Source organism: Athene cunicularia, assembly GCF_003259725.1.
Source record: "Athene cunicularia isolate RWA chromosome 1 unlocalized genomic scaffold, athCun1 chr1_part2, whole genome shotgun sequence".
In the NCBI taxonomy this organism is placed as follows: domain Eukaryota; kingdom Metazoa; phylum Chordata; class Aves; order Strigiformes; family Strigidae; genus Athene; species Athene cunicularia.
Window position 1 is genome coordinate 20112782 of NW_020799092.1, and position 27739 is coordinate 20140520.

The window sequence follows — 27739 nt, forward strand, 5'->3', positions numbered from 1 at the left end:
TTGACGTTTCATTCTTGCATGCCATCCTTTGTGTCAGTGTTTTCTTGTGGTAAAGAAGCCTTCAGAGATCCATGTGCTGTTGAAATTTATGGATTCATCTGAGGTCACCCATAGTAAATGCCTGTACTTTGCATCATGTAAGTAACGGCAAAATACATTCTTGCATGTGGACACGAGCACAAACTGTTCTTTCAGTGTTGTATGAAGTCCCTGCAGTATCCATAGAACTTAATACTGGTCTTAGTTTGTAGACTGGGAAATCGTATATCTTTTAAAGCCATCAACAAAATGTGTAGGTAAAACTTACAAAGTGTTAGTTTAAAGAGGTAGGAGGGGAGGGGGGGAAGACTTTATCCTCAAAACTGAAATCTTAATTTTTCTTATATGCTTTTTGGATGACAGTGTGTCAGTTCAGGATATCAGTGTATCAAACCAAGATCTGAATAATGACTGATTGTATTTATGTGGCTGTATCAGTTAGAGGTGTATAGATTTTAAAAGTAGTTTAAAAAAATAGCTTGTGCATTGGCAGGGTTCTTACTGTAGGTATAAATTAAGTTACCTGCTTAAATATTTGCTATGATAATCTTTTTTTTTTTTAAATTGTAGACCCTACATAATTGTCAAGAAGCAAAAACCTGCGGTTACAAACAAGCATATGGAAGAACTGGCTCAGGGATACAGGTACACAATTAAAGTAGACCATATGCATCTTCACTAAGTAAATACCATGTGGAAATAATTCAGTCAGTATTTCACAGTCTTGGCATTAGCTATGTAGAGAAGTCTACACCCCTATATAAATTAATAATCGGTGTATTGGAGGTTTTCTGTTTAAAGTCAAAAGTCTGGTGGTGTTATTTTGTTACTGCTATGAAATTTGGTGATTATACAGAATAAATAATCTCACAGCCTCAGATTTCTGCAAGTGGAATCCCTGAGGCAGTATCATCCTTCTGATCGCAAAATCAAACACTTCAGCGGAATATCAACTTGACTACCCTAAACTAGGCACATTCAGAATTAGTTTTGAAACTGCTTGCCAAATTCTTTGCTTGGATGTTTAAGAAAACACACAGAAAAGCATTTCAATTTAGCTTTAACAAAATTTTGCAAAATCATCACAAAAACTTAGTAGATTACCCATAGTGACGGTTGCATACAGGAAGATTTTATTTAGTTGTTCAAATGAGTAACATCGGTCAGTTGGACTGTGAAGCACTGAATGGGCCAGGGAATTAATTTTTTAAAATACAGTTTTGCTTTAAATATGTAAAATGCACAGAATTTTTCATGTAAAGGTATTTCTCTTGTTTAACTTCTACACATTACATTACTTCAATATATTTATTATGTAGTTTTATTTTTACAGAAATATTAGTAAAGACAGTACTTCTGTAATTTTTAATTAACTGTAGGAATTTTGAAGACTTCTTGCATGAAGGTCTTGTTGAGTATTTGGATGTGAATGAAGAAAATGACTGTAACATTGCACTATATGAACATACAATTAATAAGTAAGTATGCATTCAGACTAAACACTGGTACAGGAACAACTTTCATAGGGTGACTCTCTGAAATGCAAACATATTAATAATGTTACTGTTTTCACACATACTGCTCCCTTGCTAATGATTGAAACAACTCCAGATGAAGGCTAAAGAAAGAAATCTGTTTACACACATCCCAAATTATCCATGGAATAGTTACAAAAAAAAGGGTTTAACTTTTGGGTTTTGGGAGATCTGTTCCTGCTTCTGAGTCTCAAAAATATGAAATACTTAAAGGTACATCCTTTGTTTCTCTTTGTTCTAATTTTCTTTCTATTTTGTTCTAGTCATTGGGTTGCTTATCATAAATAATTTTATACAATAGGAATCCAGAAGACAAATGGTTCCACATGTCAAATGATGATCTTAGCATGTCATGACTGTCATTTGGAAAAATATCTCTCTCTTATGGCTGTAGAGGGACCTTAGACAACCAGCTTACACTGAATGCCTAAAGTATTAGAATAAGACCTTCCCTTTGACTTTTGGCTGTATCATAGGCCCTGATAAAAAAATGTTTGTATCATTCTGTGTGTTCTTTACCATGTATGTTAAACCCATTCTTGGTATGTGATTTTCCTTTAGAAAGATTCCCAGATTTGTTGTGTTTTCCACATATGTGAAGGACCTGGTGCTTTGGTTTTTTTCCTCTGTCTTGTGACTGGGATTAAAGAGCCGACGTTAAAGGAAGGATTCTTTTACATTTTTAAGTCTTCCTATGTTTTTACTTTTTTTAAATGTTTCTTTGACAATATGCTGTCAACTGAAGGCCACATGTAAGATATTAGAAGTTCTCTCTCCATGACACATTTGATCAGTAGATTTATGCAGTGAATGTATTTTCTGAATGTTCTGTCCTGGTCAAGTACTTACAGGAGCCAATAGAAATACATCATTGATTTCAGTGGAGCTGGATGAGACCTTCAGTTATCTTTAACCTTTGCCAGATGAAATGCATTAACTCTGCTAATTAAATTGTATTGCTTCTGCCCAGGCTTTTGAAGACTTTAAGAAACTACTCTTGCATGCTCTTGGCTGGCTTCAGTATACGTGAGCAAAGAAGAGCACACACGATTGCTGTCACTTGTGCCAAAATTAAATAACTTCCACAAAGCACCAGAGCTGAAAAATTTTAAGTAACAGGACACCTGACTCAGCTAGGAAGATTAATGGGAGCACATCACATGAAATCACTGTTCAGTCAAAAACAGGAGACAGTGAACTTCCAATGGAGTATTGTGAGGAAATGACTCCACGATAACTGCCAAAGTCTGGGAGATTCTTGTGTTGTCCATCAACTTGTTTTGAGTTTATCTTCAGTGCTTGTAGCTGATGGTGCCGTAAGCATCTGAGCTTGCACCGTATGAGCACATTGCTACTTGTGTTTAGTAATGATATTCCCTACATTCTGAAGAGTTGATTTGTGTATCCTCCTTCCACCAGCTGATCATCTTGCATTTTAAATGGTGCAACCCTGTTGGTACAACTTGCTTTGGTAATGCAACTGATACAATTGCTATTGTGGAATATCCCATTAACATTCTTGCTTTTGTAATGTAGGCTTCTTTTAGCTACAGTATCCTCTCTTTACCTTTCCAATCCAATTAGGGTTTTTTCTTTGGAGGATTTGACTTGTGTTGAGTTTCTTCCATACCCGTTTGTAACTGATTTTCAAACTCACAACGTTGTCTTCCTTTCTTGGGCCCATTTCTGGCAGTGGTATTTTGACTTGTAGAAATTGAACTGCTCTGTAAAGTTTGAAGGTCTCTCATTAGCACTGTGGAATACTTCCTAAGATGCAAGGATCCATATATGTTGCATCTTCTATGCTTGAAATAGGATTGACTTCAATGGAAAAATAATTGTGTTGAATACCCTGTCTGAAAATGTATCTGTAGTTCCATGCACTAGTACCTTTTGAAGACATTTGCTAACTTCACTATCAGTAAATCTTAAGCCTCTTCTTATATTGTTTGAGAAGTGTTAGCAGTTCTGTGAAGTTCTACAGAATGCCGGGGGGGCAGGCTGTACTTTAAGTTTGCTACTGGCTCTTCAGACCATTTTACAATTAATTGACTGCAATTGGGATTCTACCATTTGTATTTTCTTAAGGCAGGCTTCAATTAACATAGCTGCTTTTTATCAAGTGGAGAAAAATCACCTCTGGCCAGCAGGTGATTTTTATGTTGCTCAAGCATATTTGTGATTTATAAAGATTTCTGGGGCTAATAGATAATTTCACTAGGCTTGCTTTTCAGGCTTTCCAGATTTTTTTCAGATTTCATTTTTTCCAGCAGTACATACATTGTTTATATAAGTTCCTGCTGATCTTTGTCTTCAGTCTGTATGTACTTGAGAGTAATTCCTCAGCCTTTTTGAGCTTGTGATGCTTTGCCGTCTTTTGAGTGGTGTTATAATGAAGATTTTTCCAGTCATTTCCTTTACAAGGTCTTGAAGTTTAATAATCAAATTAATTTAACTAATTAAAAAAATTATTCCAGAAGACTTCCAAGAGAAGTCAAACATTAAAGATGGGATTTTCAGAATGCAGTGGATTTAGGTGTATGGGAGAAGCAGTCGTATGCTTAAACTCAAGCTCTGTGTACTAACTCCAGGACATTGTGAAAAATATGCTTTGGATAAGTTTAGTTATAATTTTCTTTATTTCAGAATTCTCCATTTCCTACTTACTTATCTGGATTTAAAAAGCAGATTTGCTCCAGCCAGGGTTTATTATACACTCACTCCATCCTTAGTTATTAGCACTCCACTTGCATCCCAATGCATGCTATGATTTAATTGTCTTTATTGAGTGTGGACTTTCTCCGGTGAAGCTTATGCCAGGTGGAACAAATTTTGTTATCTCTTAATCTTTACTCTTTGTCCCTGGCTTTTTACTTCTCATCATTACTGCCTTTTAAAAACATGATCATTTGCAAAATATTTGCAGAGCTTTTCAAATAGTGTTTTATTATGCCATATCACCCATGGCACTGGATCTGGTTTGGACACAGATGTTTTCCCTCTAACATATAACTGACTTTGGAAAACTAAAACTACACTTCTTTTATTTTTTTCAATACCTGAATCTGTCTTGCTCTTCCTTCCTCCACCTGCCCAGTGGATTTCTAGATCTCTGAGATTGGTAATCTGATGCGGAGGAGGCTCATTACATGAGAAGATATTTCTGAAGGCATTTTGGGTTTTACTGTATAAACTGATGGTTTATTGTCTTACTGAGTTCCCTCAGGTTGTCGTTATCTGGAGGCTTTTTCTTCATGATGGAAATTCATAAACCCTCATTTATTTCTCCTTCATTTCTTTTCATGTGGAAACACTTAAAGCCAAAAGAAAGTTAGTGTTTCTTTAAAAATAAAAATCCCATAGTGAATCCATATTTTGAGGTCCTACTGACTTATATTTTCCTGAACAGAATTGAATTGAAGTAGTATGAGATACTGCTAAATTAGTAAAATCTAGTTAAGATGTTTGTTCACAAGGGTGCTATAATTGGTACTTTTTCTTTTAAGAGATACAACACATTTGGAGATTGAGCCTTTCACGCTTCTTGGTGTCTGTGCTGGGCTGATTCCATATCCTCACCACAACCAATCCCCAAGAAACACTTACCAGTGTGCCATGGGAAAACAAGCAATGGGTAAGACTCTTTTTATTTATTTTTTGAGTATTACGTAGTTTTTGAAGCTATGTAGCAGAAGTGACAAAACAGAGAATTAATTTCTTTCCTAGTTCACATAAAAGCTTTGCTAGGAAGAGGAAAAGAGCACTTTAGCTTTGAGAAAGAACGAACTTACCTCTGAAAGCTGGAAAAATGAAAAGGAAAAAAATACCACTCAGTTTTGCTGAATGGAGACCATACATGCAGGTCTTAATACTTAAAAAAAAAACTGGAGATACTGGAACACTAGTGCTTTTTTGTTGGGTTTTTTGGATAATCACCATGAATTTCAAGTTTTCAGCATAGCTGCAGGATTGGAGAAGTGGGTTGGGTTTTTTTCTCTTTATGCTGTGATATGTTGTGGGTTTCCAGACAAAAAAAAGTTGAAATGTGTTATCACAAAGAGGGACAGAACATGGAGAGAGGATAATTTCCCTGAATAGTTGAGTAGGTGCCCTTAAAACAAATAAATAAATAGTTACATTGACATTAGAGAATAAGACAAATCAAATTGTGAAAGAGAGTGCTTAGTTACTTTAACGCTTCCTGCAGCCGTGGTTTAGATTTTGAGCCTTTTCTGTTTTGGTTGAAGAGGGCAAATAACGGCCCCTTGGCAGAACAACTGAAACAAAATCAATTTGCTGATCGCTTAGTAATTCTTTTTACAAATATGATAGCTGGACATTAAAACCCAACCGTTTTGTAGATTTGCCATTGTGGGTAATTGACACTCATTAAATTCTTCCTTTAATACGCAGCTAAACTAGCATTAAAGCATCCAAGTCATACAGCCCATGAGCAAGCCAGAGTGAGTCCCAAGAAGACCAGTAGTACATCGATTCAGACAGCTATATTCAGACTTGTGCTGTATGTGCCAGTTTTATGTCTGGTATTGATGGCTTGCTCGCAAGTAGAACAATTCTGTCATGAAAAAAACTACCACTTCTGCTACATTTACTAAACCATTTGTTTTGTGCTGTATGTTCAAAACTGAAAGGCTGCACCTCTTGTGAAACTTCTCCAGCAGAATTAATAGCAAAGTAACTGCCCTGTGCTGAACTGTCATGTTCAGCACATCAAAATAGCAGAAGATAGCAACAGATGCATGTCCTCCTTTTAATTAAAAAACAAAAAAAGAAAAAAAAAAAAGAGGAGCGATGCAATCTTTCTCCTTACAGTTCTCCCCCATCCCATTATCTTTCCCCCACCCCCGAGTCTCTATTTTATGACTATTAGTCTCAGAAGGTTTGGTTAGTTACCACACACAGTTAAGCAGGATCAGTGTGTACAGAAAGCCAATTCAGTATCTGTGGAGTTCTTTTGTAGTTTTCTGTGTGAAGGTTTTTTTCCCGTTTTGTTTTGAGTGTCATTTGCAATTCATTGTCTGTGTTTTCTGAGGTTGGTGTATTCAGCTGCTTTGACCCTAGGTCTTGCACATTTAGCTCCTTGGATACAATCCTCTGACGTTGCTGCTGACGCTAGGAACACAAAAGCCATTGAATATCTTGAGCAATAAAAAAAGCCTTTGTTTCGGTTTGTTATGACAAAACACCTGACTCAAAGAATAAGCAGCTAGATAAAAGTACATTTTAAAAGTTGGCACATGACCTGAGCTGTATTTTGCTCTGCCTGAAGTATCTGCAAACACCTGAAGCTTTTTGTAGTAACTGTTTAAAAAAAGCCACCGTAAGTGGCAATATATAGAGGCAGAAGAGATTTTTCTCTCACTTATTGATCAAGTGAGACCCAGGGAATATTCCTGAAACATCTCACACACTTTTTTTCTGTTTGTATTTACAAAGAGGTGTGATGTAGTGCTTCAAACCCCCACTTTTAAGTGCCCATCCACCCTTCTTGCTTTCCTTCCCCATTCTGAAATTGCAGAGCAGCTCCTGGTACATTGCCATGTGGAAAGTCTCATGTCCAAGTCCACTGTGTCACTCCACTGTCAAAACCTGGGGGCATGGAGGGAGCCCCGGGGCTCAGACTGGGAAAGGAGAGCCATGTGCTACTCAACGCTGACCCCCTCTGACCACATCACAGGACTGTGCCAGCCTCTTTGGACAGTCTTTGCTCTTTTTTTAAGCAACATCAAGCTAGTAAAGGTGTGAAAGCACAAGTAAATGGAGGGTGGACATCAGAGCTTGCAATGGTGTCTGTAATCCAGTATTTCTGACAAGTATTAGGTATTAAAATATCAGTGTTTCTGCAGGGTAGCATTAAATGTTCTGAAAAATACCTCTCTTTCATGGGCGGGATGAATCATCTTGTTGGAGGACTAGGGCTGCTCTTAGTGAGCAGACTGGATTCCAGTGAAATTAAATTGAAATTAAATCCCTCTGTTTTGGCATAGATAATTTAACATGTGTTGCAGGTTGAACTGTAAGACTGAGGCGAAGTTATGATTAGGTGGCAAATACAACAGCAGCTGCAAGGACCTCAGTTGAATGTTGACATTTCAGTGCAAAGTTAACAGTTGTAGCTTAAAACCTGACAATATTAATATTAAAATACAAGAGTCTGTACTGTTTGCATTCCACGTGTTGCAAAAACAGTATTTAAGAGCATCAAAGGCTCCTACAATGAGAGAAATAATTTTAAATGGAGCTTTTCAGTTCCGTTTAGACATAGAAAATTAGTCAGGTTTATACACTGTACCTCTGTGACTGTGAAGTGTTGTATAAAAGCCTAATGTTAAAACATATGCATTTTCCTGCCAGTAATTCACCATATTACACATGCGCATCTGTGAAAGTGTCAATGTGGGTACACAAAGCAAGCTGTACGCTCTCACAGCCCAACTGTGCACTGCAGTTTCAACCCAAATGTCATAATGCAAGTCTTGAGTAAGGAAAGTTAGGCTGTTAATTATTACTTTAATCTGTGAAAGAGCAGGAAGTATTTGAGGGGATGTTAGTAGGTGGATGAGAACTTTGTTGCAGAGGTTTATGTTGAAGCAACTTCTTTGATATTACAAACCCCCCCTTCTTACTGTATTATGTACGTTGTACTTTGCTTCTGTGAAATAACAAAGCCCTTAAGGTACTGCTTTGCCATGGGCTATAACCGGCTGTATGTGTAAAAATTGAGTTGAGAAGGCAAATGTGCTTCAAGGAACCAAGTGCTGGAGATTGTTGGTTTTTGACAGTTGTGAAAGGCCTGTTGGTGGGCTGAGAGCTGAAGTGCTCCCAAATTTTGTATAGCTAGCCTATTGGCAGAGAACCAAAACAAACATCAAAGCAGAACCAGCTGTTGCTGGTCATCACAGCTGGACCTGGGTGCTTTGTGGCCAGGGCTCAGTTCTGCCGCTGCTCTTTGAGGAGCAGTGTTTGTGCTCTGCAACACAGTCTGGTTTTGACAGCTCTTCTTTCCCTTGTAGCAGGCACAGAAGTGCTGAGACAGAAACGAGCCAGCCTACTTCCCCCAGTGTACCCATAATCTTTTTAACTGACTTCCTAATCTTTCTGCAGTGAAAAGAGTATTTCAAATGTTGAGCATCCAGATCACTTAATACATATACTGTGAAAATCTCTCTGAGCTGAGTTGGAGCCCCCTCCACAAGATTCAGTGCAGTGTTTAAAACGGGTACTTTTTTTTTCTATTGGTTTGTGCACATATGAAAGGACAGAATAGTAGAAAATCAATCGTGAAATCAGGGAAATACAGAAGTACAGCAATTCTTTTCTTGGCATGTGCAGTAATAGCCCTTTTGGCTCATGAAGTAGATTGATTTCTGTATCCTTGTTAATTCTGGTTGTACAGCTTAATGTTGCTGTAAGAAATACACCAGAGAATTGGATAAACCCTTATTTTAGCTGGCTGTTTGTTCTGGTGAGTTCTCAAAACTTTCTGCGTCAGAATAACAATATCCCATTTATGCTAAATATCAATGGATAGCGTTTTTATAGTGATTACTTCGCACTGAAGAATGATCAAATGATACTTTAAAAGAAAAAAACAACTTGTCAGGAAATGGAGGAAATGGAAAAAATGAAAGAATGCTCACGTGCATTCACAATATACCAAGCGCTGAGAAAAGCAAGAAAATGATCTTTTTGTATCCAGGTCAACCTTGTGTGTTTTGCTTTAAACAGGGCTAATTACCAATGAAAAAAAAAAATGGTTCTTGGTGGTGGGATAATTATAAATGTGGGTCATTGTGAGCAGGGTTTGTTATGGTGAACTTTAATTACACTTTACTTTTGCTTGGCTGTTTGGCTGAAGCAAACAAGGGCTCTGTTCTTTCAGAGAGAAAACAGAAATAAAGCTAGTGACTTCTTTCATTTTAACGCCTACACAGAGGTCTCGTCCCAACACACCAGTCTTCAGAAGAAGAGAGTTGCTTCTTAATTTTAAATAAGCAGATTGTAGTTTAAGGCTGTGGTTTGTCAAACCAGTCTAGAGAAGACATTATTTGTGTAACCATTAAATCGTAACAATTAGGACAAATATTGCGAATGTATGGCATGCTTTTTGGCTAATTAATTTCACTTCGGCTCTTGAATCATTCTCTAACCAGTTTCTTTTCTGCTAGGATGTCCATAATTGGTATATATGTATATGTTTTCCACTTGATACCGTACAGCATTCAACTCCTGAAGAATTTCCTGCATATATTTTATTATTGAGGCCCAAAATCTCAGTAATGTCAGTTGCTCATGGTTCTGGTCTGATACAAACAGTAACAGTTTTGATAGGCTTATCTGAACCTCTGATAAAAATTCCAACTTGAAATACATGAAGCATCTGAAAGAGAAATAATATGCATTACCTGAAATATGTAAATGTGTCATCTGTAATCCTTGATATGGAGCAGACTTCTGCAGATTGTTACTGGGATATAAATCTGATCAGGTGCTCCAGGCTTCATCCCGTTTTAGCACCCCTAACCAGTGAACCATAGCAGGTACTGCACATAAGCATCTCAGGGGAGAAAAAGATGCAAGCATTTCAAAAGTGAAAGTTGGCATGGCTTACTCAGGAGAAGATTTCTCTCAACAACAGGAAAATGTACCTGTCTGTGAAACTGTTAAGATGAGCAGTAGACAACCTGTCCTGAAAGCACACAGATTATTCATTCTAGGTGAAGAGGGAATAAAGGTTTAAACTGCTAAATTTTATATTTGGAAATAAATTTTCTTAGCTGTATAGGGGCAAAACCAGGGTTGTTTGGGGTTTTTTAATCAAAGTACAATGAAAACAATGTCTTTTACTTAGGCTAAGAGAGTAATAGGGCTTTCAGATAGTGACCAGGAAGGTCTTGAGTGTTCGTGAATCCAGGTCCCACCAGCTTGCTTCTTACTGAAGCCACAAAATACTGTTCAGGGATGATTAATTTACTTCTTTAAGAAAGAGACAGTAAAGCAACTGCTCAAAAGAGACAGACAAGTAAAGCCTGTTAACTCTACCAAATCTTCCTTGCCATTTGAAAATGCTGTGCCTGTGGCTTCAAATCCATTTTCTAGAACAAAGGAAAGTCCAGGTGTGCAAGAGCTGGTTGTAACAGTTCATTTTCAGACAGTATCTGTTGAGCTGTCTCCCCGTTCTCGTCCTTGGAAAGGGTAGACCTGCGGTGGTTTAAGAGAGAGAGCATAGAGTCAAGGACAGGATAGGTCTTTGGAAATGCCTGTGATGCTGACTGGCTTTAGATACTTGATTTTCTATACATTTTATTTGCAAGTACATGCATATAAAACATGAAACTAGCCTCCCCCAGGAGCACATTTGTGTTTAGCTGCACTGTATTCTGGCTATGTGAAATGTTCATTATAAACTGCCTGCTTTGACCTTTCCTTGAAAGCAGCCAGTCTCTGATATTGCAGAAGAAAATGGAAAGGTTTTGAAAGACTTACCTCCTAAGCACAACTACCGCAGAATATTTAGTGCTTAAAACTTTAACTTTTCAGACTATAATTTCTTAATTGCTTAGAGACATAGCATAGTCCTGGTACAGCAAACTCTAATAACGTATGATTGCCTTAACTTTTGTTCTGCTACACAACGGTTTATGTTTCCCTGCTGGGTGTTAATTATTTTTTCCTCAGATTTCAGAAGACACTTTGGCAGTCTGATGGGACAGGGCCAAAAATTCAGTCTCAAGCTGGGAGGTCTATACAGAGGATTGAATTCTGAACTGTAAATTTAAAATTAATTTCATGTAAAAAGACAAATATATTGTGAGTGAACTTCTACTGTAGTCTTTCTAGCAACGATGCTTCTAATTTCAGAAAGTAAATCAGTCTTGGCTGCTATTAATTGTATGCTTTGTTCGTGCTTTGTGGCATTTTAACTCAGGCTGCTGTTGAACTAATTATTGCCACAAAAAGGAAGGAAATATGATGTGGAAGACGGCGTACTTGATCCACAATTCCTCTTGAACTCAATGGGAGTCTTTCTATTGATTCTCATGAAATTTCGGATCAGGTCTATGGAACACAAGTTCAGCTCTCCAGAAAAACATATGGCTATTAGAATAATAAAAGCAAACTTCATACTTGCAGTTTTATTCAGTGCCATGATTAAAAAAGAGATCTTATTTGCATTCGGTCATATAGGACCTGACTTTGATTTCTTTTGTTGTCATTCTTTTTGTCTTGATGCTTAGGTTTTCCTGTTTAAGAATAAATAAATAATTATTTCTGGAAGCTTAAATTAAGAAGCTGTTTACATCTTCACATATAATAATGTAAAGTTGTTTTGGTTCTTTTTTTTTCCTTCTTTTCTTGAAGATTTTCTATTATTAGGTGAAAATCCTCAGTTTCTGGGTTTAGTTAATTTTCAATTTGTTAATTTTTTAGCCAAAACATTTCTAGGAAACTCACTAATGTTCACACACTTTTGTTTTTGTTTTACATACAGGTACTATTGGATACAATCAAAGAAACAGGATAGATACTCTTATGTATCTTCTAGCCTATCCACAGAAGCCAATGGTAAAAACAAAAACAATTGAACTGATAGATTTTGAGAAACTGCCTGCTGGACAGAATGCCACAGTTGCTGTGATGAGCTACAGTGGTTACGATATTGAAGATGCTCTTGTCTTAAACAAGGCCTCTTTGGACAGAGGTAAGAACCATCAATTCTCTCCCACTTCTCTAGTGTGTGTCCTAATACATGTTTTAGTAAGCTTGTTGTCTCGTGGTGTTTTCCTATAACTCTTATTGCAGTTATGAACAGTACATCTCCAATTAAGAAACTGAATTCCAAAACTGCTTTTGAATGCTTTTGTTTATTTTCTACATGACAAGTGATTGTAATTCCATGCTTTCAATAATGTGGAGAAGTTGCAAACGTGTGAATAAACTTCTGTGAATGGATATTATAAGAAAAAATTGCTAACTTTTGACCCCAAATAAAAAAGTGTAAATGGTCTCTTTTTGAAAAATCTTTTGTTTACAAAAAAATTAAGGTATTAGATAATCTGTTCTGTTGGGCTTGCTTTTTAGGTGGTTACCTGAACCTTTGTTCATTGCTAACAGAGGGGTCTCATTATTTTCCCCAGTAACAAAAGCAGTACATGAAATTAGGCTTCTGAATGTATTTCGGACGGGAATGGAACACGTGGCAGTTTGTGTCATTGTGAACCTCATGCTCTGAGGGAGCAATAGCAGTATTGCCTACTTTCTGAGAGAAAATAACAGTAGTGTCTAAAGGAAAATAATTTAGTGTTTATTTGGACATAAACTAATGACCCAGTTCCTTAAAAAAATAAAAATCTGTGCAGTGTATTTTAAGTAAAAGTACATAACCACCAAATAGAGGGTAACTAAGTGAAACCTACATTTGTGCCTGTCTGTCCTGTCTCACTCTCTTTACAGTTCTTTAGTACTTTATGTTAATGCTGCTGGGGGTTGGAGGAGGGTTGCCTGAAAACTTAGTCTCTCTTCTCTCCCCTTTCTAAATAAATTCCCTTGAGAGAAGATATAGTGCAGTCTGATCAAATTGGTTTTAGTGTCGGGTGGCCAAAATCAAGATTCTTCCATCACTTTATTCCCCCCCCACACTGCCTTCCTCCTAGTTGCTAGGCAGCAATAATAGTATTCCTAGACATGTATCTTTGGCATTAATGTCTGCCGCATTTAATTTATGCCTCCTTTTCTAAAACAACAACAGACATGATTTAAAACTGAATGTTTTCTTTTCTGGTGGACTGGTAACATTTACAGGGAGAGCTGTGGTGCTTGTCAGGAGTTACTTGACATAATCTAAAGATATAGATGTACTGTATGTGACTGCAACCATCTTTCGAATGAACTAAAATAATGTAGGATTATTAGAAATCCTTACTCTTGTCTATCGGTAATTCTAAATGTGAGGAAAATGTTTAGTGTTGTGGCTAGTTGCTGTACTTGGAGAGAAATTCTAGAGATGCTACTTCTATCATCTAAAACCCAAACCAAACCTGATTAATAACAATATATGTAATTCAGAATTCTTTTAGCTAGGGAAAAAGTGAGTAATGGGATAATTATATGAAACACTCAATTGATACTTTCCTGGTAGTCTAGTTTGTGCCAGCCACAAACATGAGTAAAAGTTCAGATTCTTAGAACTCCTGAAAGGGAAGAGGTGCTGTTCTCATCCTGTTACCGTCTCTTCTCCTATGTTATGTCTTCCTGTGGACCACCAAAGGTAAGAGAAATGATGCATGCATGTGTGTGCAGAGGTATAGAAGCAGATTGGCACAACTTCAAAATTGGACCATAGTCCAATGTCTAAAAAAATAGCATGCATGATCTGATTGTTAAATTGTGAGCTACTAGGTATCCATGTACATTGTTATGCATATTCAAGGCAATGAATAACCTAACTAATAAAAAAATATTTATATTCTGTAGCTCAGCAGGTGGATCAGCATTCTTGTTTTGTTCTGGTAACGTGTTATAAAGAATCTCTGAACTCCTAGGCAGATGAGTTTGTGTTACATTTTAGGTTTTGGAAGGTGTCTTGTATACAAGAATGCCAAGTGTACATTGAAGCGTTACACAAACCAGACATTTGATAAAGTTATGGGTCCAATGTTGGATGCAGCTACCCGTAAACCAATCTGGCGCCATGAAATTTTAGATGCTGATGGTATCTGCTCTCCAGGTATGTCAAACTACATGTTCAGTAATGGCATGTTCATAATCTGAAGTAGAAATTAATGTTCTGTTAAGATTTTTTTAGTGTATTTTTTTTTCCTTGAAGATGGCAGCATTGTAATGGAAAATTTGAAAATGTTAGTTTCTGAAAGCAATGTGGTACCAGTCTGGAGGTTTTGCTGCTAATGAGAGAAGGGAGCTTTATGTTTAAGTAGAAGAGTGAGTCCTTAACAGTGTGAATCTATTGAAACATTAGAACTTGCATTCTTATATCCCCAAACTGGCAAACTTTTAATACTGTAGTTTTTTTACTCTTTGTCTCTCACATGTTCCATCACTGTTGACATGTTCTGTCATAGATTCCTTATTACTTTTATTTCATACATCAAAACCTCCTAGCATTCTGTCAGTTAATGCAGTTGTTTGAGGAAGTAAAACCTTGTGTTTTTAACACTTTAGAAATATGTTTGTAGAGAGATAAGAAAATAAATACAGCTACATTCAGTGAAGAGGATAGGTGTATAATGTTCCAATGGAAATAAATTTGAGAAAGAATCCTCCCATACTGTCATGCTTCAATTAGGAAACAGCTTGATAGGTTTGCTGGGATCTCACAAGAAAGGTGCTGTAAAAGATACTAAACTTAATTTCATTATAGCAACACAATTGAGTCACCTTTGCTCTTTAACACATCACAATGGAGCTTTCAAAGTTAATTAGAAAAAAAAGGCAAGAATCTTCTTAAGTTTTAGGATAGATAGGACTGGAGCAGACTCCAGACTGAGGCTGTTCTCAGCATGTAGGTAAAAACCTCTTTGAAATAGTTCATTCGGACAGAAAAAAGACATAGGCTGAAGTTCAGTGTAATTTTGTGAAGGAGGTGGGAGGCAGGTACTTGATGTGCATTGGTGTCATGGGACATGCCACTGATCCGGTCTTCTATGTGAAGGGCGGGATAAAAGAATGGAAGGAAAAATAGCTGTTGTACAGGACCAGAAGCAATAGGAGAAAATAATTGCAAGGAGACGCTGAAAATAGTCTTGCACAACTCACTGTGGAAGTGATGTGATATCCTGAACTTAGGTGTAAATTTCTAAAATGTGTCAGTTAGTGTTGCTTGTTCATTTTGTCCATACTTCCACAGATTACTTCAGATGCTTTTGTGTATTCTTTATACCCAGGGTATGCTGAATACCTGTTCTCATAGTGCACCCAGCTTGCAAGTTGTTCTGTTTTGATTTACCAAAAAAAGCTAGTTTAATGATTCCCTTGCTTTGCAATTTTTAATAAAATAACATGGCATGCTTCCTGGACATGTTCCTCCCAGTTTGTCTTCCAGCTTACTTTTTTTTAAAGCTTAAAATGTATTTCTAACATAGGTAACCAGATATGATTTCATTAGGGTTTTTTTTCTTTTCTTCATAGGTGAAAAAGTAGAAAATAAGCAAGTCCTTGTGAACAAATCTATGCCAACTGTGACCCAGACGCCTCTGGAAGGAAGCAGCGTGCCTCAGCAGCCACAGTACAAAGATGTGCCAGTAACGTATGTTGCATCATAACTTTATAGTCAGGGAATGTACACAGAGGAAAGGTATCTGAGAAAATATTCATTTCTAGAAAAATAAAAAGAATAAACTTCCCTCCGCAAATTAGACCTAATTCTCTAGGTCTTGATTCTTCACAGGATTTTTCAGAGCCTAGGTTATTTTTATTAAGTCTAGCCACTTAATGACTAATAAGTTAGATTCTGACAAATGAAAGGCTGAATTTGCAAAGAGAGGGAGGAACCCTCCTGTAGATGTATGTATAGAGAGGAAACACTGAGTAGGTTCCCAGGGGAAACCAAGAAGAGAGCTAAGACAGTAGTAGAGGAGAGAGAAGTCATTCATGAATGAAGTGATGGAGAAACAGGAGAAAAGCAGGATGAGTGGGAGGGCAGAGAACACGTGTGTACTTAGTGAGGGGGCACATCTCCTCCATACCAGCTCCCACAGAAAATGGCCAATGCTGACTAGTGCTCAGCCTTCATTTTGCCAGGCAGGAGGCCGGGAAATGGAGGCCTTCCTATCTCAGAGGCCAACAGTCAGCTCATTCTAGTCACTCCAGTTGCATGTCCTTTACCAAGGCACTGGTGAGTGGGAAAGAACAGTCAGTAAGAGTTTTTCCCATCCTGTCCTGAAAGAACAAGAGAGGGCTTCTGAGGTGTGAGATTAAAATTCTGCATTAGATGTAGAACTAAATAAATGAATTAATTAATAAATAATGAAAGTTTTTTCACTGTTTTGTCAGGAATAGTTGTGACAGTTTGGTAAATTAGCAGAGAGCAAGGCAAGCAATTGGTGCCCAGATCATAAAGGCAGAATTAGCTTTGCTGCACTTCTGTGTGTTTCATAACCAATAGAAAGCTCTAGGTTTATTCTTACAAGGTATTAAGAAAGAAGTGAGTCAACATTTTAATTTTCAAGAGGAGAGAAGTAATCCTGCCAGCTAAAGGTTTGGATCCAAGGGTGAGTTCAGGTGTCATAGTTTGACCATTTCAGCTACCTGAACAACATGAAAAAATGGTAATTTTAACAAGGTAAATGATTACCCTCCTAAATAAGGTATTAAAATCTGCTCTGCCCTCATTCTGCAATATATGGAAAAAAAGCTGATACTAGAATAATTTCCCTCCTGCTCTTGTCATGCCTAGCTTGCGCTTTTTTTTCTTCTCCTTCCAAAATCTCTGCATCTCAGACTCTAGAGTTCATCTCTGTACCTCAGTTCTGCCCATGGTTCATTTCCACATGTGCACCTGATGAATAGTTTCAGTCAGGGTAATTATACCTTACTTTCATTCTTAAATACTCATGTTATATTCATTAAACTCATTTCTTCAACTACAACTCTCTACTTGGCTTTTGTTTGTTTAACTGAAGATCCAGAAATTTGCAATATACTAGGAAGCTTTTTTTCTGTCAAGAAGAGCCCATGTGACAAAAAAATATACCATGTTCTTTACAAGTTCAGCTTAATTCTCCCTTTGTTTCTATTGTATCTCTTAAGCCTTTTCTTTTCCAGAAACATACCATACTCTGGAACTTTACTGAAAAAAAAAAAAAAAAGTATATGTGTGTGTGTGTGTATATATATATATATATATGTAAATAAATAAATAAATATCTTTGCTCTATTGGCCTTCCATATATAAGTTCCATGAAGACTAGAGTTTGGCCAGAAGCCTACCAATACAAGGATACTTGTTTGTAACTTGTGTTTGGTTCATAGATGTAAACCTCTTGTTTTGTCTTCTTGTACTAGCTACAAAGGTGCAACTGATTCTTACATTGAAAAAGTAATGATTTCATCAAATGCAGAGGATGCTTTCTTGATCAAAATGTTGTTGAGGCAAACTAGACGTCCAGAAATTGGAGACAAATTTAGCAGTCGTCATGGGCAGAAAGGTAAGCTACACATTTAATAAAAATAAATGTACATTGGATATGCCTACTATACATACATAATATCATCATGCATGTTTCCATTGATTGGTTCAGATTTGACCATATCCATTTCTTTGGTTAAGTTCACCTAATTTAGCAATGATGTTTCTGAAACTGAGGAGAGGAATTGGCAAACACAACTCTATTGACTTACGGATCTGGAAAATATAGTAGTCCATTTTAAACAAGAACAAGGTTTTGAGGTTGGTTATTGGGTTTTTTTTCCTAGTGTGAATTTGATTTTAGGTGATAGGTTTGTCAATGGGTTGTCAAGAGAGAGATTGCAGTGAAGTGTGAAAGGGCCTGTTCTGAATGGACATGAAAGACCATAGATGGAACGGGATGTCTGCAAATCATCTGTGGAGACATATTGTTCTAACGACAATACTACAGATAGATAGTTCAGAACCATGGTGTAAATAGAGGCAAATCAGGAGTGCAGCTCGGAGTGCACCAGCAGAGACTGGAAAGAAATGGAAAATGTTTTCAAAAATACACCTGGGACATGATCTGAGGCACCTCTGATCTTCAAACCAAGAATTGAAAATGGGTACCTACTAGGAAGCTTCTTGGTGGCATGAAACTCTAGTGTTAATAGTAAGACAAAATTCAGGACCTGTTTCCATATCTGTTGAACAAACTAGTGGATTCTCTTCGACCTTAATGGCAAAAAAAGGTGACTCAGGCCACCCTTTCTGAACCTCGAAGTGCTGGGAGGTGTAGGAGGGGTGCTAAGAAACAAGTGACTGAAAACAGTCTGACTGTAACTGACTTAAATGTGGCCTCAGTGTGGGACAGGTTTTGACATGTTTTCATCTATCTATACACTTGGAAAATCTAGATTTTTATTACTTTCATCATGACCTTCTGCCTTACTGTATGTGCTGTGCTAACCGTATTACCTGAATATTGTAATCTTGTTACATTTTTAGGTCTCAATGGTTTGATAACATTGCTGTCTCTTGTCAGATGTGGTAGGGAGGCAAAGAGGTTGATGTTACCAAATCCTTCCCATTGCAGCACATACACTCCTTTCCTATTACTGTGCAAATGTGATACTGTCTTAACTACTGGAACAAAAAAATTCTTACTTCCTTGCTTTTATCTCTGAGGAGCTGGAACCCAGGCATAGAGTGTAAAGCACAGCAGCCTCTTCAATCTGGTAACACAAGTATCTGCTATGTTTGTGTCGAGGGCAGATGGAGGGGACCAAGGAAATAACAGGGGACACTGTTTAGATTTGAAGCACTAATATTTAAAACTAGTTGTCGTCAATGAACTTTGCAGTAATACATCAAATTACAACACTAGCTAAGAGACATCTTGCAAACTGGCCTTTCATGAGCAGTGTTCTCTTTGTTGGAAGACACATGAAAGAGAGAGTGCTTTTTCTTAGGAGGAGCTACCTGAAAGCATCCCTTTCAGCACTCTGTGGCACGGTCCCACTCTACTCCCAGCATTGTGTTGGGTTTGACCCTGTTGTGCTGGTTCACATGTGTATTCTTAGAGCAGAACCAGAGAATTCAGTGGGCAAATATGCACATTAGCAGAGAGCTGGTGCTTGCACAACATCCCTATGTAGATCTGAGCAAGTGAAAAGAGATGAAACTGCAACAAATGTCACCAGTACTCAGGCAGTGTCCAGCTCTAGAGCTCTCTTAAACGAAGCTTAAACAGAATAATCTCCAGCATATTCAGTGCCTGTGTGATTAGAAGAGGTATGAAGAGCAGTTGCTTACAGATGGACCCCAGGCACAAGCAAGAAGCCAGTTTTATAATGCTCCATGCCACTGTTTACTGCTTTACTTACATGTGTAGCCTGAAGTCAAACTTGAGGTCCTTTTTGCCCTTCTCTGGCTATGGAAGTACATAAGCATCAGTGGCAACAAGGTGGCCAGGTGTAACTAAAGTGAAAGTTGGCATCCCTGTCATGAGTTGCAGAGTTAACCACAGTAATCCTTATTTCTGTAGTCTCCAGGTTTGATGATCAGTACATCTACCTAGAGCAAACCTATCAGTCAAAAGAGGTGAAATGGGTACAAAAGGGCAGTAGTTGATCATGTCAGCTGTTAACCAGATGTTGCCTCAAGTTTGTGTGTGTTTTCTGTGGAATAGTCAATGCAGGCTTTCTTAGTACATCCAGCTCTCTCCAAGATCACCTTACTTCCACAGTGCATTTCCATAGACCCATAAAACGGGTTCTTGAAACTCTTGTGTTCTAAAGAAATCCTTTCATTTTTTCTTCTGGTAAGTATTGAAACATTTTTCATGATTGCATTTACAAAATGGCTTTTGATCTAAAAATAGGAAGCAATTCTCACAGAGTCCCCAAGTGATTTGGAAACCAGTTTAAAAAAAAAAAAGTAAAGAAGCAGCAGTATGTTCTTGGCTTTCCCTTTAAAATCCAGTCTAGTTCTTGTGCTACAGCCATATAGGATAGTTTCAGTAAGTGAGGGGGAAGATCATTAGCTTCAGAGGCAGAGTTGAGCAGTTGGAATGGTTCAGCTGCCCCATTACTTCCTTTCCTCCACAAGATTTTTCTTCAGGAAGATTTTGTGCGGAGTCACTTTCAAATAATTTTTTTATTTCATACACAATGAAGGTGTGTGGTACTTTTAAGCCTATAACCACTTTTAGAGCAAAACCCATTTCTTCATATATTTTGAGCTTCATCTAATTACTCCTTTCTCCTTTTAAGTGGCACGCAGCATTTTAGCTGCAAGTTATTATATAACAATAAGATTACTACTGTGCAGGACAAATTTTCTAACTATATTTAAAAAAAAAAAAAAGCCTAAAAATTATATTAAAGAAGCTTGTTTGTTAATCATGATAAATACTTTCGGGGATTTGCGTGAAAAATTTAAGCAGGTAAGATTTTTCTCTTAGTTTGAGCTATTGCTGTGCACCTATTGAAATAGTTAGAAGAACAGGATTTAAATGGAACTGATTTTCATATCTCACAAAAAATCAGTAAGGGTGCTCCACAAATCTAGAGCCATCAGAGGAGAAAAGGTGGAAGAATGACAGAAGGAAACAGAATTGTGTCAGGCAGGCTGCAGTATGGCTTTAGGGAGCAGAGGGCCTTCCATGCCACTGAATGCACATACAGCACCTCAGTCTAGAGAAAGCTCATCATTTTAGAGGTCTTGAAGGACAGACATCTCATGAGATTTTTGCTACTCATCAAACCCTAATATTCATGGTCAAATGTAGAAAGAACTAAGATGCACTGTATTGGAATCTGGAGGTACTTTCTTTCATATCCCCAAAGCTATAGAAAGTTAGTCAATTTTTTTTTTTCCCAACATAAAATACCTGTGGAAATCCCATGTTAATAAAAAACAACACCCTAAATGCCGTAGGGAACTTTGAAGGCACCCATAATTACACCTGGCTTTGCATCAGGTTAGAATGACTGATCCCCCATGGGTTTGTGCTTTGGACCTGTAATAATAATAAGCCAAACCCAACAATTATTCAGAATAGCAAATGTCCCTTTCAGCTTGGTTTTGGAGATGCAAGTGGGAACACTGCAACAGTTGTGTTACAGAGCTTGTAGGCATGTGCTGGTTAGCTGTCCAGCACATTGATCTGTAGTAATCAGTTGTGATCGGAAGAGTGATCATATTCTAAATTACTACATTCTAGCGGAATACATAGCCCTTCTGGTGGTAAAGCTCTTGGTTCACTGGCTTGTAGTACATTATGGGAAAAGGTGTTACAATAAATGAGAGAAAGGAGAAATGTGCTTAGTGGAGAATATACATGTGTTAGATACCAAAGAAAATAATACTGACTAGAACGGTGGGGTTCAGTATTTTCCAACTTTATTATATAGTAAAGAACCAGATACCGACATTAATGTTAGATTACAAGTACCTTGGTTCATTGAGAAGGAGAGAAAGCATAGTTCTCTCTGTATTGTCAATCTTTTATGTGAATTTTTTTTTTCTAGAAGGAATGCATGAAGATGAGATTTGATTTCATGGAATTGTAGTAGTAGTTTTAAAGTAATTAAATATGTGCAAAATAAGAGATTGCACAAACCACATTTCTCAATTTTTTTTCATGGGCTTTTTCCTGTATTCCAAATTGATTTGTATTTCAAAACTATACTTTGTCACTGGGGCAGAAGGAAGCGGAATAAGAGCATCGGAAATTGTCTGGGATATGACATTAAATCTCACAAACCAGCTTTAGCCTTCTGTTAAAGGGCCTTTTGTTAAATATGTAGGTAGATTCTGTAGGCCTCTGTAATAACATAGATCTGTGCCCTTGCCTCTGTATTTGCTACCTTCTTTGTGTCCTCTTGGATGTCAACACAGTATTGGCAAGGGTCACCACTTCTGGCCTGTCCACCACACCCTCTTCTCATGCAAGTCCATGTGTTAAGTACACTTCTTCCAAACTGCCTGTAAAAGCGAGCCTTTCCCTCAGGGCCTGTCAACAAACGAGTATATGGGGAGAAGAAGAAAAACAAATAAGGCCATCAGGTTGTGTTCTGAAACACAAATATTTTGCTCTATTTCAATATTCATCTTCAAACTGAATGTTGCAGTAAGATCTTTGGGACTGGGACTGACCCTTTACTCTTTAAAGCCCTTAAGTGTCTGCTGTCTCACAAATAAATGTCTACCTACCAGGGAGGATTTCTCCTGAGCTTTGAGGACTTTGTTTTAACTGTATTGCATCATGTATTTTCCAGAAAGATAAAGAAACTTTTTTTGTTAATTATTTTGCTTTCTTAATCTTGCATTCTTCAAGCAAAGTCACTTTTCAAAGCACAGAAGGCTAAAGGATTGTTAAGCTAAAGAAACTTCATCTGAGTTCCATACAAACTAAATTATTATATTTCCAGATTTCCTCTTGCTTTGCTACAAGTCACAATGAGGAAAAAGTTGGGCTCCTTTGATGTGAAAAAAAGCAATATATCACTTCTCTGAAAGAACATTTCTCAGTCTCTCATGTGAAAAAGGATTAACACCTCCAACAAAGGTCCTGTAGATCACAGAACTAAGCAGCAATACTGAACAGTATTCCTGAGGAGTGGAAAAACTGTATTTAAGCAAGAGATTGTTTGAACTGGCAAACAGAAGCTTTTTAATAGCTGAAGATCTAAGATAAAGGATTAAACCTTTCTGAAGTATCTGCACTTAAACAACTCTAAAGACAAGGAAGCAAGTTTAAATTCATGAAAGATGGTCTTTGTTTTCCTAAATGAACCATGTTCTTCAGTGTCAAAACAAAATCCATTCACAGCATTGTCAACTACATAAACTTAATGACAATACTGCTTATCTACCAAAGTCTGACCTTGCTTACTTTTAAAAATTTTTACTAGTCTGAGCATCCGCTTTCTGCTTGCTTAACTTCACAGTTGAGAACAACTTATCTTTCTCCTTTTAATGGGCACTTGTACAGTACGTGTAATCAGAACATGTAAGATATTAGTTTTAAATGGCTAATGTCCTTTTCCCCCATGTTACAAGTCAGACTTAGTACTTTATCTCTAATAAAACATCAGTGGGTTTATAGGAATTAAATGGTTGAAGTGTCATTAAAAAGAATTTGCTGTTATCGACTGCAGGAATGTAGGATGATTAATAGTTATTAGGCTTCAGGAAATATAGGAATTTCTTACCTTATTTTTATCTTCAGAAGTTGAATATGAGAAAATGAGATGTCAGAATACCATTAAAACTTCTCATACCATTTTTCTATTTATTTTTAACAAAGCTGCTGCTTAGCTTGCTGTCTTAAGAAAATTACAGCATTTTTTATCTCAAGCAGCAAACAGGTAACCTTCTGACCTTTTCAGTAAATCCTCAACTGAACCTCTGAAATTAGGGTGATTTAGCATTTTATGACACAGAATAAAAATCTCTAATTCTGTTTCCAAATAGTGTATCCTGAACACACATTTTATTAAGCTCTTGACTCATTCAGCCATGTGTATTTTGTAAAGTTCCTATGGTTATTGTTTTACAATAGCTGCTTCCAGAAGCATTGTAAGGGTTTCAATTAATCAGCTCTTTGTGTGCTTCAGACTATGCAAATTTATCACATCAGACCATTCAGCAGCTCATGGGAAAGCAGTGTACAAACTGTATTGTCTTCTAGCACCTCCTCTCATTTAGAGTGATGTTTTTAATAAGAAAACTAATCAAGTTTACTTATGCATTATTTATCTGTTAATTTTAATTCTGTTCTTTACCTCTTATGTCAAATGGGATGTAGCAAGTGATATGATAGATCAGCGAATGATTCAATATTGAACAAAGCTTATGTGATGCAGCACTTTTTTTCTTCTGCACTTGTTTTATGCTTAGTTAGCCACCACAGTATGTAATTAGAGAGTTCTGAAGCAGATGCACATTTTTGTTTAGTCTTACTAATTTTTGCAGATCTGTTTGTCACTTGTTCAAAATATACAGCACTGTATTATAGCTATGCTTCTCTTAATTATGTGGCATAATCTTAGTTCTCAAGAGTATTTCTAAATTCTGGCAAATCTGTTAAAACCTAAAATAGATGCCTTTCAAGTTATTTGGCTCTTTTATCACCATATCATTAGAATAAGTAAACAAACACATTTAGTAATGCACTTCTTTTTATCTTGCTGATAGAAACTGGTATTACTGCGGCTTCTATTCACTTAGTCTCCTTTGCTCTCTAATGTCCCTCCTGCTGGTAGTAATTAGTTTTCTATATTAGGTTGTTTTGACTTATTTGATGATTTTTTTTCATTTGGCATGTGTGTGTATAGAAGGCATCTTATCGTAGCCCGGTGAAAAACTTTCCCATACTGTTGTGTTTTGTCCCTGCCCCCTCCCCTTCCCCCTCTCTGCTGAACTGCTGTTTTACAAGTCTGTGTATGTTCGTGTTTGTCAGCAAACTGTAAAAGCAACCACGTATCAATTAGGGAAACCTGAATTTCTCCTGATTAAAAAAAAGAAACTCTTAAAGGACAAAAGTACAGGGGTGAAGGGGTATTTATGCTCTGTCAGGGCCTTGTGGAGGTACATGGGTGTTGAGATGCTGCAGGGATTGATACAGATAGCATGTGTGAGGATGGGGGCCATCATGCATAGTCAGAGGGCTGTCATTTATTGGCTGGCATACAATAGCATTGAAAAGCACTGCCTATGGCTGGTTTATACTTGCATGTTAAACCACTGTAGGGTCTCATTTAAATTGATTCTAATTTAAGCTGTTATTTTTTTTTTTTTTTTTTTTTTTTTTTGAGAGGGATATCTTAAAAGCATTTTCACAATTTTTCATCTAAGCTGACATTATGAAGTTGATATACAAAGAATTCAATTTGGTTTTCAATTGAAAAGAATTGAGATGTAACAAGCTGCTGGGTGCTTTCTTGATCAAACATACAACCTTCTTGTTAGTCCACACGTTAAAAAAATTTTTTTGTTGTTTTGTCTGAAGAAATATTTGCAGCCTTTTCTTGTGTTTAACGTTTGATTCTGGTCCTAGATGAGAACTCCGGAGTGTATAGATGAGAGCAGATTCAGGCCCGTTGCAGTGCAGCATTTAATCTGAAATCGTATTGCTAAATTTCAGATGCAGCATTTAAAAACTGTGACAGGAAGAAAAATGAATGAAACTAAATTATTTTGTATGTCCTGTGTGAATGCTAGGAAACAATTTTCATGTGATGTCTAAATCAGTAACATTTAGAAAATCTTAATAACCTGTGGTAAGAGCCACAGAGCAAAGTTACCTACTAGTTTAACTGTGTCCTATTTATGAATATTGGATGGCGAGTACTTGAGCAGCTCAGTTGTGAAATACAGTTTATACTTGGACAAGGCAACATTTGGAACTTGAGGCTGTCTTAAATCCAGCCTCTTCTTTTCTCCTTTACTGTTTTATTAACCAGTTGCAAGTGATAATTGCACTTACATGGATTAATTCACTTGATCACTTTTTCGCAGCTGCTCAGCAATGCAGAACTGCTGGGCTTCCCTTTAACTGCCCTGCTCAAGCCCTGCCTCAGCGATCGAGGCTGAGACAGGGAAGCAAATGCAGGAGTTTACAAGTGCAGACCTGCAAGCATTAGTCTCTAGAGAGCTTATGAAGGCAAGTAACTGCAAAATGAAATCAAGTTTACATTTTTAAATGAATTGCAGTTACTTGCTTTTAGAAGTAGTGGTGTATTAATAGGAAAGATGCCCTTCAGCTTTTTAACAGTTTTTAATGAAAAAGAGTGAACTTTCATAAAATACAGGGAAGGAAGAAGCTTGTCTCTGTCCTGTTTTCTAAATACACATGGGCATGCTATAGATCTGTTATAAACTCAGTGACTTTTTAAAATACAGAAGCTTAGAATTGAGGTTTTATAGCTTTCTTTTTTCCCTTTTTTTTCCCCTCCTTCTGTAAAACAGAAACTTTATAAATGGCCTAGTGAGCTTCACATTGCTGGATTCTGTCTAAATATTTTGTTTTTAACTTCTAAGCTCATTATGCTGTCTTTGTGTTAACTTGTATTAAAATCTGTCAGCTATGACTGGTCTCATAACCACAGTCAGCGGACCAGAATAAGTTAATTATTTACTTGTGTCACTAGTGCTCTTCATCTAATGAAATGCACAGCTGTGTTAGATCTGCAGTTGGGTGTGTAGGTCCCATTGTTATACAAGTCAGCGGAGGGTAGAAGCCGCTATGATGGAGAGCCCTCAGTTCTTTCTGCTGTTCTGCCTTTCTGTGTCGATTTCATGGATCTTTTATCATTCACTTTCACACAAAACAAACAACACAGTGGCTGTCTGCTATGGGAACCAGCTTGGCATATAAAAGGTTTTCAGAGCCTAAAGTAATTTTAAGTTAGCTAAGATTTAATTTTTGGCTTACAGGTGCCGTGAAGTCCAGATGCAACCTAATGCTTTCTTAGAAGTAAATGTGAATAAGGCAAAATGTACATGCTATAATATGTATATAATAAAGTATTTATTTATACAATTTTAGGATAAAAAAGCTGTGTACACAAGAGATAGGCAATTGTTGGGGTTTTTTTTTCATTTTCAGCAAGTGATTGCTACTTGGCGGGGAGGGGTAGAAGGATGTTATTGATTTATCATAGTAGAACAATGAAAATTAGTTTCAATAGGTTTAAAAACTAAATACAACACACACACACACCCCTTGCCCCAGATGCTCCAATCCTCTTTTTCTTTCTGCTCCCTTCCCCCATACTTAACCATTCTCATTCTATTAACTACTGTCCCATACACCTATCCCTGTCTTGCTTGGACAGTGGAACAGGAGCTCCCTCCTGAGCAGACGCCAATATCCCCCTGTGAACTGGCTGGTCAGGGGATGCCTTTTTAGGGATGTAACCCGCACCCTCAGTCTTCCAGGAGCCCCCTCCACTCCAGGGCTCTTCCCAAACGTGCTCTGGCAGTTGCAGCAGGCTGATCTCAAATAGCTTGCAGACTTTTTCAGCTCTAAGGGCTTCTGGAAGAAATTGTCCAACTGAAACAGTAGCTTTGGTTCAAAGGAGTATGGGCTTAAGCAGCTGCATTTTAGCACCTGAATTTGAATGTTGGATCTCTTGGTCATTTATAGCTGCAGGATTTTTATCTGCAGAATTTACTGTAGAAGCAGTTGTAAGGTTTGGAAGGAAAATTTTGGAATGTACGATAGACTCTTTTAAATGAGTTTAATCTTTCCGAAATAGTTTTAGAATTTGGAGGGTTTTGTTTGTTTTACACCCAGTACTGATAGAGACTGAAAAAGGTTTCCAAAACTTTTAAAGGTACAGTTTCTGTTCATGGACTGACAAAATATAAGCAATCTGGGGGTGGATTGTACTTTGTAATTCATCGAAAGCAGTCTTTGCTCAGCAAATGAATGCCACCTGAAAAAATCTTGTGGTTTTTGGTTTTTTTTTTTACTTTTCCCCTACTTATCTCCTCTAAGTCCTTG

General features: G+C 37.3%; 1 protein-coding gene across 1 annotated transcript in view; it reads left to right on the forward strand.

Moving 5' to 3' along the window:
* The window catches only part of POLR3B (RNA polymerase III subunit B), an 80718-nt gene that overhangs the window by 37774 nt on the left and 15205 nt on the right, over positions 1-27739 (forward strand). Inside the window, exons 17-23 of the mRNA XM_026867887.1 lie at positions 610-684; positions 1419-1517; positions 5081-5208; positions 12088-12297; positions 14164-14322; positions 15741-15858; positions 17616-17758. Coding sequence (XP_026723688.1) covers positions 610-684; positions 1419-1517; positions 5081-5208; positions 12088-12297; positions 14164-14322; positions 15741-15858; positions 17616-17758 — 932 coding nt within the window. The remainder of the gene's footprint in view (positions 1-609; positions 685-1418; positions 1518-5080; positions 5209-12087; positions 12298-14163; positions 14323-15740; positions 15859-17615; positions 17759-27739) is intronic.